This window comes from Euprymna scolopes, chromosome 26, assembly GCF_053919585.1.
Source record: "Euprymna scolopes isolate OS-2025 chromosome 26, ASM5391958v1, whole genome shotgun sequence".
Taxonomy (NCBI): domain Eukaryota; kingdom Metazoa; phylum Mollusca; class Cephalopoda; order Sepiida; family Sepiolidae; genus Euprymna; species Euprymna scolopes.
This window is the reverse complement of record NC_136507.1, coordinates 70,652,072-70,665,258: the sequence shown is the minus strand read 5'-3', so window position 1 is coordinate 70,665,258 and position 13,187 is coordinate 70,652,072. Positions and strand designations below refer to the sequence as shown.

General features: G+C 31.8%; 1 protein-coding gene across 3 annotated transcripts in view; it reads right to left on the bottom strand.

The window, feature by feature from the left end:
• The window catches only part of LOC145248156 (lupus La protein homolog B-like), a 35,880-nt gene that overhangs the window by 16,124 nt on the left and 6,569 nt on the right, over positions 1-13,187 (bottom strand). For all 3 annotated transcript variants that reach the window (XM_080109981.1, XM_080109982.1, XM_080109983.1), the window contains 4 exons: positions 8,960-9,029; positions 5,806-5,875; positions 4,757-4,863; positions 2,347-2,448 (listed from right to left, as the gene is read on the bottom strand). In XM_080109981.1, coding sequence (XP_079966107.1) covers positions 2,347-2,448; positions 4,757-4,863; positions 5,806-5,875; positions 8,960-9,022 — 342 coding nt within the window. In that variant the 5' untranslated portion in view covers positions 9,023-9,029. The remainder of the gene's footprint in view (positions 1-2,346; positions 2,449-4,756; positions 4,864-5,805; positions 5,876-8,959; positions 9,030-13,187) is intronic.

The window sequence follows — 13,187 nt, the reverse complement described above, 5'->3', positions numbered from 1 at the left end:
ACATAATTTTTGGATATGTTACTATTTGCAACAATTATGTAGGTACCATTTGTTTTACTTGAAATTCAATTTTTCCGTTTGTATAATATAGAAGTGCCAAATGTTTTAATGTCTTTCTCATTAAACACTCAGTTTATATGAAAATAAAAAGCGAGAAATCATTTAAAACCTGCTTTTGAAAGTAATGTAAAAACTACTGTACCTACACATTTTGTACAAAGAATTTGAACAAATATTTATATAAGAGTATGTGCAAATCCAATTGTCTTGTCTAGATTAAAATGTGATATATATATATATATATATATATATATATATATATAACTGCTGACTGTCAACACGATGGTTCTAGGTTCAATCCTTAGCTTGGGAGAGGTGCTAGCCTAGCGGCACTGATGAGTTGTGATACGAAACAGGACCATGTTGATGACTACAAATATTTTAAGCCCCCCCCTCCCTTTGGGTAGAGCACTTTCGTAAATAATCTCACCCGCTACTTAATTGGCTGAAAAATAAATGCGACACTCACTATTTGTTTATAAACAAGCGTTTAGAGCATTGTAAAAATGGTGGACAATGGTAAAATAATTTACGGGCGCCGCTCCCGTAAGTCGATCGGTAGAAGTGCTGACTGTCAACGCGATGGTTCTAGGTTCAATCCTCGGCTTGGGAGAGGTGCTAGTCTAGCGGCACTGAGGAGTTGTGATACAAAACAGGACTGTATGTTGAGATTATATATATATATACATATATACACACACACACACACACACATTTCAATCCGGATAAGATGCCTGCACGAATTTACCATAATGAATCGGATTCAATGTTGTAACTAATACATGAGTGTTTAAATATAGTACTTATCTGATAGCTAAATATTGTTGCTTCGATTCTGCATAAACTAATATTCAAGTGTAATCAAAGCATCGGGGGGGGGGGAACTAATGTAAGGCAAACTAACAATGAAAACAGAAAAACGAACATGTGAAAAATGGCTTAAATAAGCCGGTTTCGATATTAAATAAAAAAATCGGTGGGTACCCGGGTATTTTTGAGTGTGTGGATAAGCGAAGTATTAAAAAAAAAAAAAAAAAAAAAAAAAGACATCTCGCACCACGATTCAAATCCAAAACGTTTAGATAATGAACCAATGTGCTAATCAACTGACCTAACGCGACGTACATGAAATTTGTTCAGTTTTTCAACTATTTAAAGTAAATCAGGTCATGACGTCATCTGGCGCATGCGTAGAACCGCTCGTCGTATGTAGCTTAACATGGAATTTTGTTTGGTGGGGAGCTCTGCCACATGTACTTAGCGTTATTGTTAGGGTTAAAGGTTTTAGGAGACTTGCCACTTGTACATAGGGCTAGACATAGGATTAAGCGAGATTTTTTTTTTTTTTTTTTTTTTTTTTTTGTTAAGAGGGTGTTTGACAAACATTGTGAAACTTTACAAGAATTACGACAAACAGACAAAAATAAATGTTATTTAAAACAAATGACATCAAGAGAAAACGTGATATTTGGAAAAGTATCAAGTATTCTTTGACCCACATATTTAAATAGGAAAAATTTTTTCTTTACTACAGCTGACAAATTGTTAAAAATATTTTTAATTTTAATATTTCATGTCTTTCTACCATTTCTATTAACTGAGCACCTTCTACAAATATTTAAATATCGATTTTGAAATTTTTTTTTGTTTTCTTTATAACCATGTACATTAGTTTCCATTCGATAATAAATTTAATAAAAAGTGAGTCTTCAATTTACTTTCAGCATCTTTGTAACTCTTGCACTCTCCCTTATTTGTCCTTTAGTTCTCACATTTCAAAGAGGGAAAAACTGCAGTTTCCAGGATTGGCTATTTGGAGTAGGTGGTAAGTGAAGATTTTCAATCCTGATAATATTCTTCATTCAACAAACAGATTGTCATTGCCTTTATGTGGTGATTTAGTAACAAGTAAAAAAGTTTTACAATGACACTTTTAGTCAATTAACGGGAAATAGTCATTTGTTTGGAGTTAATATCTTCAAATATTTATACATTTGTTTCGTTTGATAACTTGAAAGCGATAAATTATATTTAACCTCTGGATGAGAAAATAGCAGATACTATCACCCAGTCACCAATACTAAACTAAATACACCTCTCTATGAACATGTGATCTTGGCCAATCACAGATTGTGTAGATTTCAGCATCTCCCACTTTACGATATTTTAAAGTATTATCAAAGCTATTTCTAAACAACTTCCTTGTATTATATAAATATATATATATCTTTCTTTCACATTCTTTAAAATGTTTTTATCTCAAATGAGAAATGAAGTCTTACTTACCACATACATGGTTCTACCATTAAGATCATCACGTCTTTCACGTGTGTTCTCAGGTAGGGGTTTTGAAGTGGAACGACGGATCTTGGTCATATCTTCACTCACCTAATTGAGAGAAAAACAAAATCAAAGAACGTTAAAATTACACACATCTAAAAGAGGTATCTAATTTGTTTCATGTCAAACTTTTTATTTAATACAAATCTTCCAGTAAACTGCTTTGATGCCCCATCCAGTCTCAAGAGACAATGCCCACTCCGTTAAGGGTAGATGTGTGTGTAATTGTGTGGCAAGGATTTTCCAACCCTCAACCACACCTGAATCGGCCCATGACCGATAGGAAACGATGTTGAGATAAGCGGAGAGTACATATATCACCTGGAATTTCCAAATGATCACCCATTTCAGTATTAAGCAGACTCAGTGTTGCATATTTGTTTAAATGTCCATCTTACTCAATTTTCTTTTTCTTCTCAGCAAACTTATCCCCCTTCTCTTCTCTCACAATTTCTAAGCTTGTTAGCAACAGAATTATAACCATAAAACGATACAAATGCCAAGAATAACCGTAATAACTAGTTGTATATAATGTTACTCAGAATCAAGTAAAAAAAAAAAAAAAAAAATCTGATCAACTCCGCACATTCTTACAAATCAGAATCAGACGGCTCAACCTTGTGTTCCAGTTATCCATGATCCTGATTGCAAAATATTTTAACAAGGTTGCAGTATTTGTACAGTTTACAGACCATGCTGAATTAGTGTTATTTATAAAATCATTCTAAGCTTTAACTATTCTATATTGTCACTTGACAAATATTATAAAAATTGAATATAGCTTAAAAATCCTTAAAAAATTTGTAAAAACTTCACAAGTACCAAGATTGCTTCAAGGACTTTCCCCTGCTCCACTAGTTTAAGAGTGATTCTGCTCCTTCCTTATTTGCACCATAAAATAACCCATTGAAAAACTAAAGTTTCCAACCGTATCTTATACAAAGTTCCTATTTACTTTTCTTCCCACTGTTGGAAAAAAAGAAAAGCGACACATTCCTTGGTTTAGCCAATTTTTTTTTAGCAGCAAAACACATATATATATATATTATATATATATAAAAGCGAAAATGTGTGTATGTATGTACGCTTTTCCCCGATGTCCACAAAAGGCTTCTTTCAGAGAAGCGCTTGCTCGCTTCACAACTTCTTAAAACTTTTTATATCATCTATAAATTGTAATATCTCAGAGTTACCCACGGAGCTCGCCTGTCTATTTAATTTTATTGACTTTCAAACGTTAATTATTCCACATTTCCCGCATCGGCACGCGTTACATTCGGTTTTCGGTATAAAAAAAAAAAAAAAAAAGAAAAAAAAAGCGAAACTCGACTCTAATCACAGGCCAAAAGCCAGTTATCTCAAGAGAGCTAAGTAACGTTTGTTCAATGTCGACTTCGTCATATCAGACTGTAGCTTTCATTTCGCTCCTCCTAATAAACAGGAAGCGGGTTTTTAAAAACAAACAAACCGATTTATTCACCTCATTCAAAACTATCCTGCACAAAATCCTAACTGCTGAATACCTATCGCTGTCACGTCAATCAAAAACGCGCACCTGTTTTTTTTTTTTTTTTTTTTTTTTAAACACTACTCTACTATTTTCCAACTGCGCGTCGTGAAGGCTTCGTTTTTTTCTTCTTCACATTTTTGGGGTTTTTTCACATACTCCGAAAAACACCCGGGCAACGCCGGGTACCCTTCACTAGTTTTCATATGTAACTAAAAATGAAGATCATTTATGCTATGTTGAAATTATGAAATAATGTCAAAAAGGTTAAAAATAAACTTTATTAATCACATTTTTGAAACTAATGCAACTTGAGTTCACACTACACACGTTTGATTATACTTTCTTTGAAAATTCTTTAGCTGGTATACTTCTGATAATGTTTGTTTTTACTGCTTCATTGTTTTAATCTTTCGTGTTAATTGGTAAATTGTTAGTTTAGTTGAGTGTAGACGTCCGTCTCTTTAATCTTCAAGTCATCTTTCTTCAGTGTTTTCTAAATTTGAAGCCTTCAATTATATTTCCTGCCAGCAGAGGTACCTAGTATTGCCCGCTATTAAACATAACATAACATTAAATTCCATAAAAAATAAATAAAAATTTGGACTCATCACCATAACTTAATTTTTCAATTTAAAAAATTATTCACTACAAAGAGAAAAATGTATCCAAAATTACAATTAGTTTCTTTCTTGAAATTAAAATGCTAATCAAATACAACTTTTCAAACCATACTTGTTATACATTCTCCAAAGTTAGCAAGGTTTCTTTTATAAAAAAGAAAAAATCCATTTTAAATCTAGAAGGAAGAAAAACGAAGAGAAACAAAAACTTAAAATTTTTTCTTACCTCCATCAATCCAGATTTTGATTTCTTAATCGCTGAACAAATGACTTTCTCATCGTCACTCAAGATCTTCAAACGATTAAATTTAAGCATAGTTTCCATTGGAACCCCTGGTAAAACTACAGTCAAGGAATTTCAATGTTTTTTTTTTTAGATGTTGGACATGGAATATTATTTAATATATGATGAACGTGCCAAAAGTAATGCCTCTTTTTTTTTTTTTTTTATTCTGCCTGCAATTTCCAAACAATGTATTTCTATTTTATTTTAAATATCTAAAAAATATTTAATGGTATTTTTAATACTTAAAAGCTAAATAGTATTTATTTTGATTATTAAATAGTATTTATTTTGATTATATTTTTAGTGTTCGACACTAGACATAAAATACAATTTTCAAGGCTCTTTCAATACATTTTCCATATTTTCAAAAATTTTTCAATGTCAAAATTCAAGGACTTTACAACTGCACGAACCCTGATCCCGTCTTATTTTTTTCACTTATTCCATGTTTATATATATATATTATATATATATATATATATATATATATATATATACATACACACACCTTTAGTTAATGTTTTAAGTTTTCTTTATATCTACCTATACACATTTCTATATTTTATATTGTATACCTATGATCTCATTGCCACTTTATGTTCAAATGAGATGAAGAAAAGGAACAAAAGATACATTTAGTCCAACTGCAAGTCAGATTTTCATAAAAGGCTTGTAGAGACAGGAAGAGTACAGAACAGTCGCAGATTATGGGAACAAAAATAATGTGAGTCACTTGAACAAAATGAGGGGAAACCAGCTGGAAAAAAAAATGACCATGTACAAGAACCCTAAAAAGGGTTTTTTCTACTAGCAACAGGATTTCTTGCACACCTAGTAGCTCCTGACTACACTTGTTGAATAACTAACATAAACTAATTATTTTCTCATAAATTATCTCATGACCGATTAAAAAAAAAAAAAAAAAATATATATCTCATATCATAGATATTGTTGATGTAATTCAAGCTTTTTTTGTTTTTAAAGGATACATCCATCATCAGCTTTGATCTGTTCTTGCAAAAATTTGTCCCGGACAAGGTTGACATCTCCAAAGTAATACTGAAAAATAAAATTTCAAGTCAGCATTAATGTAAAAGGCAATTAAAACAAGTTGATTTAATTATACAATTTATTCAAATTAGTATCGACATTTTGATGGCTTAGTTTTTAAGTTTATCAAAGTAAGGGGCTTCATCAAGGAGAAAGGCATCCATTTTAACTAGGGCAAAATAAAGATGTGAGCATTGATGGCAAGAGTTTTCAACCAAGCTAGTCATTGGACAATGGAGGAATACATGGAATATGCAGCCCAATAAAAGTTGGCTGCAGAGGCTTTGTGGGATAGTCACGAAGAGATCTTGAGAAAAAATAAAACAGTGGGAGTAGAGAGAAAAAAAAAAGTAATGCCTAAGTCATATAGAAGACAATATAATAAATGATCAATTTTATTATTAGAAACATCGCCCTACAGTTTTTGATCATTTTTAAAGTTTTTGGATACAATTCTATTAATAGTTTTCCAAAAGCTTCTAAACCATTTCTATTTACTGTACATACATAAGTAGTTGTGTCAACAGCTTGGCCAACCATGTTCAATTACTATTGAAGCCATTGCATCACAATAGGGTAGGAGAATATTAATTTAAAATCGAAAGACTAGAAAAGTATAGATCCAGCTCGCTCTGAAATTAGACAGTCAAGTATTAATGCGAAAAGATAGGGCACGATTTGTCCCCACCCTGAATGATCCCAACCCAAAGGAGCAGATATATTCCAAAATATCATATAGCACATATCGTCCGAGAGATTACAATCTAATTTGGATTTGCCTTGCACCAACACTCAATCTATATAATTATAAAACTCAAATGACCTTGTAACAAGTGATGTAACCCACTTTCCGGTTTACGACATTAACCCATAACATAAACAAATAAACACAAATCGCTTCTTTTGCAAATTTTGAACTGTGCACTGAAATATTAACATTATTTCGAAATTATTATTTAACATGGGAAGAGTGGGGATGTTTTGCAACTATTCTTTATTACAACTATACTGTCGCTATTTTCTTACAACTAAACTTTAACACGTTGACAAACATAAGAACAATTGTAGTAAAGCCAAGACTACTACTCTATCTGTCCCTTTTCCTTCCTTTTTATTTACACTTCTAGATACAAAATAGTTGTGTGAGAACGATGAATTTGTTGACACATTTACTAATCTGTTTCAGTATTAGTTTTATTTTATTTTATTTATTTAGGTCTTATTTTTTTTGTTTCAGGTTTTATTAATTTTTTTTTTTTTTTTTTTTTTTTTAGATTTTAAGTTTCTATGACTTGGTTGAAGGATTCCAATACGGGTTTTTCATTCTTATATTTCTCATTGGTAGGCTCATGTGCGTTTTTGCTGCTAAATAACTTTCGTCTGCATTCGATTCGTAGGAAAATCATGTTTAATTTTCGATTTTTGAGAGATTATTCAGAAAAATAGGTAACTTTACACGAATAGGATTTTTTCATGTTTGAGTGATCCGTCTGTGATTTTTCATTTTAATATACTTTCATAGAAATGTTTCTGTTATGTTAAAAAAAATTTTTTTTCACGTCCCAAGTGTCACGCTCATACATGAATTCCATAGCTAATATACTGACCCAACGGGTCATGGGTAGTCTAGTATAAATCTAAATTAGTATGTAAGTTTTGACGCATCCTATTTTAACATTAAAATGGTTTAAACTTATTTAATTCTATAATACATCATTTTTTAATTCTGTAAACACCCACAATCAGCACTCATAATTTGCCTATTTATTTTATAAACAATGCCTAACTTAAGCTATTATAATAAAGTCGTATTCCTGTCTGTTCACAATTTGGTTAATATATACAAAAAGGTACATTGTTTCACAAATAGATTTTAATACTGAAAAACTCTTAAATGTTTATTCTTGCGTGATTTCTATATACACTATTTATTCAAAAGCAATCAACATTCAAGAGGTTATGTCATAATATATTACATTATAGAAAATCTTTTAATAGAAATTAAAATAGAATTGTTCAAGTATTCTATTTAGAAATATACAAGTTGATTTAATTTACATTCAATTTAGTTTATTTTTAATTATTAGTATAACCAATATCAGCCGCGTTTAAAAAGTTTAACCAGAGTTATTTCCCTTTAAGCTATGAAGCTTTTTCCGTTTGTATTTAATAGATGAAGATGACTTATGCTTCCAAAAATCCAAAATATGGTCAAGTTTCAGGAAAATCCTAACTTAGGATATTTGGTGTATCTTAAATAGTATATGACTAAACCCTCTGCACAGCAATATGCTTTTTACCTGGCAATGCTAGGTATGTACAACTAGTATCTAACTAATTATAAAACTCTGGACCATCCGGGAGTCCTTAAATCTTACATACTAAAACTTTAAATTGCCACATTCTTAAATTTTAACGTCATAACGTAATTTCTGGCAAACGTTTCAACCTAAACAACCAAGGCTGGAATGTTATGTCTTGGTTTAGAATCTAGCTGATTGCACTCGAGTCATTTATTTTAAGTTTTGAAATCACTACTATACACTGGGTACAATATAATAAGCATTGGATTACAACCAGGTCACTACTCTATATTGGGTACAATATAATAATCAATAGAGAATTGGTCCTATAATAAGAAATCTGCATACATTAAAATATATTCTGGCGACGCCAGGCGGCCTTCTAGTTCTGTAATATATTTCTAATCTGTTTTGTCATATGGATGGGAATAGCACATTTAATTCTTAGTTTAAAAGAAAAGATGTCAAACAGAATTTTGAATTTAATCCTTTTTTTATCGAACTAGTTTTACAATCCCCACTCTTCAAACAATTTAACCTTGATTCAATGATGACCCAAGTTACCCTTTTTTCCTTTCTATCTAGTATATTTCTTAATTTCATCTACTCCTCTCTTTATGATGCAATTTACTGTTGCTGTTAAACCTATCAATCTATTTTTAGTAGATCAAAATCACATATGTTCAAGAAGTTAATTTTCTTTTCAGTAGATAGCATTTCACGTTTTCTTACCAATATTTTAATGCAAATCTTTGGTATAAATAAATGAATGGAGAACAGTAAAACTTACCTCAATCTGCCGAATGATTTTTTGCTCACTCTCAGTCAAAGTGTCTCCATTTGTATCAGCCATGGTTAAGCTAAAGTGATTTTAAAAAAAAAAAAAAAAAAAAAAAAAAAGGTTACTTTTCTCATTCTGACTAAGACAATCTTTGGCAAATCATGGCTTTTTAATAGTACCATGCCATATTGATAGAAATATTTCTCTTTGAATCAAAAAGTTACAAATTTGAAATTTCAAGAAAAAAGTGCTCCCGTTTTTGTCTGGACACATTTCGTTTAATAATGTAGATTTTGTTTCTAATGATTGTGGATGGGCAATTTACATCAATGATGGGCGTTTCCGGCCCTTGCTTAATGTTAGTTGAAGTCAACATCTTGGGCTTTCTAAACCGGACACAATCATTCCACCTCCTTTCAAAGCTGATAAGTCAATCCTTGCCCGGGAGGTTATCTTTTAACTGGTCCTCTATTCTGTCACAAGCGAGTGACATAATCATGAACTTACCTAGCACATCCAGAGTAAGTTATCACAACTATTGAGGATACATCCTCGCAGTCAAAGAGTTTGGGTCATCTCTAGGTAGCAGATGACCATGTATACGTTAGGGGAGGTATAGTCCGGAACAATGCTAGGAGGTCCACTCTTCGAGGTGGTTGCATCTCATTTTTCCAGTGAAGAAAGTTTATTGCATAAAGCACCCTTACTGAGTGAATGCCCAGACAATTTTTAAAAGGCCAGTAAGTACTCCTTTAGAACCACTGGCTTACCCCGCCCCTCCCTTCTGACCTTGTGTCACACTTTTGCTGTGGGAAGGAAATAAATACTACCTAACCACAAACTTTATTTCTTTGGATGCAACAAGTGAAGCTAGAAAGACAAACATTTATCTAATGCAATGATGATTAGGACTAGCTTCTCCTGCCACCTCCTCTCCCGTTTGTTTGGGGGTCTGCAATAATCATCGACAGAGGGTTTATTTTGAGATCCCTTAGCTCTGGCAGCAGCTCGGACATTCTTGAACCAAACTGTCTGGCTTCAAAGGACAACAGTAACATATCTGACATCAGTTTTGCATTTGTAGTTTCTTGGCATTTTTAAAACAAAACATTTTCCACTGTTTTGTAAAAAGTCACAAATTAGAAAAACAAATACAATGTTTAGACAATCGCACCTGACATTTCAAAAACCTCATTTTCATGCTCTGAGGAATTAACTACTTTCCTGCTAGTTTCAATAAATTTGTAAAAATGCAGAGTGGCCCATTTCATGCCTATCACTTAATTCTAAGAAAAATCTTATTCTCTACCAAAAATATTAAAGAAATATTTTACAATTATATTTATATGGCCTTCTCACTTCAAAAATATCAGACTAGAGTTTCCAAGTGATATAAATAAAAATCAGCAAAAAGTTGTAAGCTGGAGTAACTCTGGGCATCCAGGGTGACTGTAAGTCATTAAACAAAAAAAAATAAAAAATAAAAAAAATGAATGCATAAATAATACACGATCTGCATTTTAAAAAATTTCCAGGTCCTTTACGGTTTCATAATTTTACAGACACATTGTGGTGCAGCAGCAAATATTTACTACTGAATTATTTATGCATTATTATTTTTAGTAATGGCTGAAAAATCACTCTGGGTGACCAGAGTAACCCCAGTTTAGGAGAGTGAAAAAAGTAGGGCCTTAGCATTCACACATACTTAAGAGTGTGGGGCAGAAGGCTATATAATGATTATGTCAAATACAATGGCTGATGCAATCCACAATGACAACACCAAACTTTAAGTAAACCAAGTCTGAAGAAAATTGATTGGTTTTAATTGAAATTCAATACTTTCATTTTCGTTCTAATATTGAAGTATAATTTTTTTTCTCTTGTTTTGTTGGCTATTCTGGAAAAAAAAAAAAAAAAAAAAAAAAAAAAAAAAAATCACCGAAACATTGGAGGACCTATTTCACACTAGTGTATGGTACGCATTTGTTTGTGAAACCTGCAAGTTGCAAATGACTCAGCTAAAATCGAAATGAAAGGGACATTCTAGATTATAACAAAAATAAAAATTGCCCCAGTCTAGGAGGGAAGTGAGGAGTTTGAAGGGGTAAGCATAATGGATCAAAAAAAATTGTGTATATGATAAAATGGAAACGGTGTTGGAGTTTTGGTTGGGAATGGGAATCATTATACAAATCTTGTTGCCCATGCATGGAGTATTGTTGCTACATGTGGGCTGATGCATTTATCACTAGTCTCTCCCTTTTGGATAGGGAGAGAAAAGTTTTCAATCTAATAGATCCCACTTTATCAATTAAGCTCCAACCCCTGTCCCATCACCACAATATTGCATCTGTGCCTGTTTTACAAATATTTTAATGGAATTTGCTGATGAACTCCTTGCATTTGTGCCCCCTTGACGTAATTATCCCCAACAAACCCACTTAGCAACAAAAGCTCACCCCCTTCATTGAGGTCCCTAAATGCCAGAAAGCTTTCTACTCTAACAGCTTATTCCCTGAAACAGCTAGACTTCGGAATTTCCTTCCTGCTATCTGCTTGCCTGACTGTACTGATATGCAGAAGTTTAAATGTAATATAAATCAACATCTTGGTTATCTTTCCTAGGTATGGTCGTAAATAGTAACCCCTTACGCCCAAGTGGCAATATTCCTTGTTAGAGGTGAACATGAGTTTAAAAGAATCTGAAGTTTTATTAACACTCTAATAGATTTGATAAAGTTCAACCTAATCAAAAAACAAATACAGACAAACCTGTTGTGCCCCCCCCCCCCCAACCAAATGTAAACAATTATTGTGAAATTTTAAACGGCTCTTCTGCTCGATTAATGTCGGCGGGTTAGTTACCTTAAAATGTTTAATTAAACTGCACCTGTTTTTAAAAAAAAAAAAAAAAAAAAAACACTATACATCTTCTATCATTGTATATCCTCCTCAAATAAAAGGTGGCCATAAAGTGGGTGCATTTCTTCATATCCTGAAAACTACTTGTTTCCTGGAATTTTAAACGTTAGAGATAATTTAAAGATTTCCCAAAAGTGGAAAGAAAGTCTCCTATAAAAAAAAGGCGGTCACTTTTACGTTAAATTATTATAGAAAAGTGATCCTCTACTTTTTTTTTTAAAACTAAAATTGGCTGATGTACATGAGCACTACCCCTCGGCTCCGATGTTGTATGCAGTTCGACTTAGGGAGCAGTTAGTTTTACAAGGAAAGAATTTTTGCGTGTGTAGCCTAGTTTGTTTTTTAAATTTATTTATTTTGGCTTGAACTTGAAATTATTTTACGATTTTTTTTTTTATGGATATTTTTAGGGGGCCGTAGATTAGTTATATGTACGTACCTCTCATGGAATGTTGTCGATCGAAACAGTGAAAGGCTATTTGGTACTAGTGCACCACTAGCAGTATCAGAATTTTGGGGGAATTTTTGACACCCCTAACAGAAAACTGCGATTAAAATATAGAAAACTCGTAATTTCTCTTTCTAAAGTGGGTTATTTATTTTCTTTATAGAATATGCTTCCAAAATAAACTATTTAAGTTGTTTAAAAAATAATAGAAATATTATTTTTCATTGTTTAAAAAACATTGTTTACAAAGTGCGTGCGTGCGCTCTGGGAAGCCATTTTGTTACGTAGTGAAATCAATTGATTTTTATGAGATGAATATTTTTCAATTTTTAAACTTTAAAAATCTATCAAAATTTTCCTATTCGTTCAATTGTTACGTTTTTTTCAGGGTGAATGTAAAATTTTATGCTCTTTCCGATAAACTAAATATAATATTTTAGACAAACGTTGTTTTATAAATTCACCCCCCCATTTTGGAATGTCTATGAGAATTTTAATAATTAATTTTGTTTGACACGTTTTATATATCACAAATTGAAGATAAAACATGAATAAATAAAATACTCAAATTTAAAACAACAAAAAATATCACTTATCTGTAAATTTACCGGTAAAGTCCAAAATTTAAATCCTTTTTTCGATAACCACGTGTTTTTTTTTTTTTACGTGGAAGCTTAAATTTTGTTTAGAATGTTCCAGTAATTAATGGTCGATCAGTTTATATATTTATATTTAATTCCTGGTTTCCTTTTTTTCGATATAAAAAAAAAAAAAAAGACGAAATCGGATAATGCAGATTTATAGTATAATAAAAAAAATAATTCAGGTATTTCTTTAAGATATTAAAAAAAAAAAAAATAACAT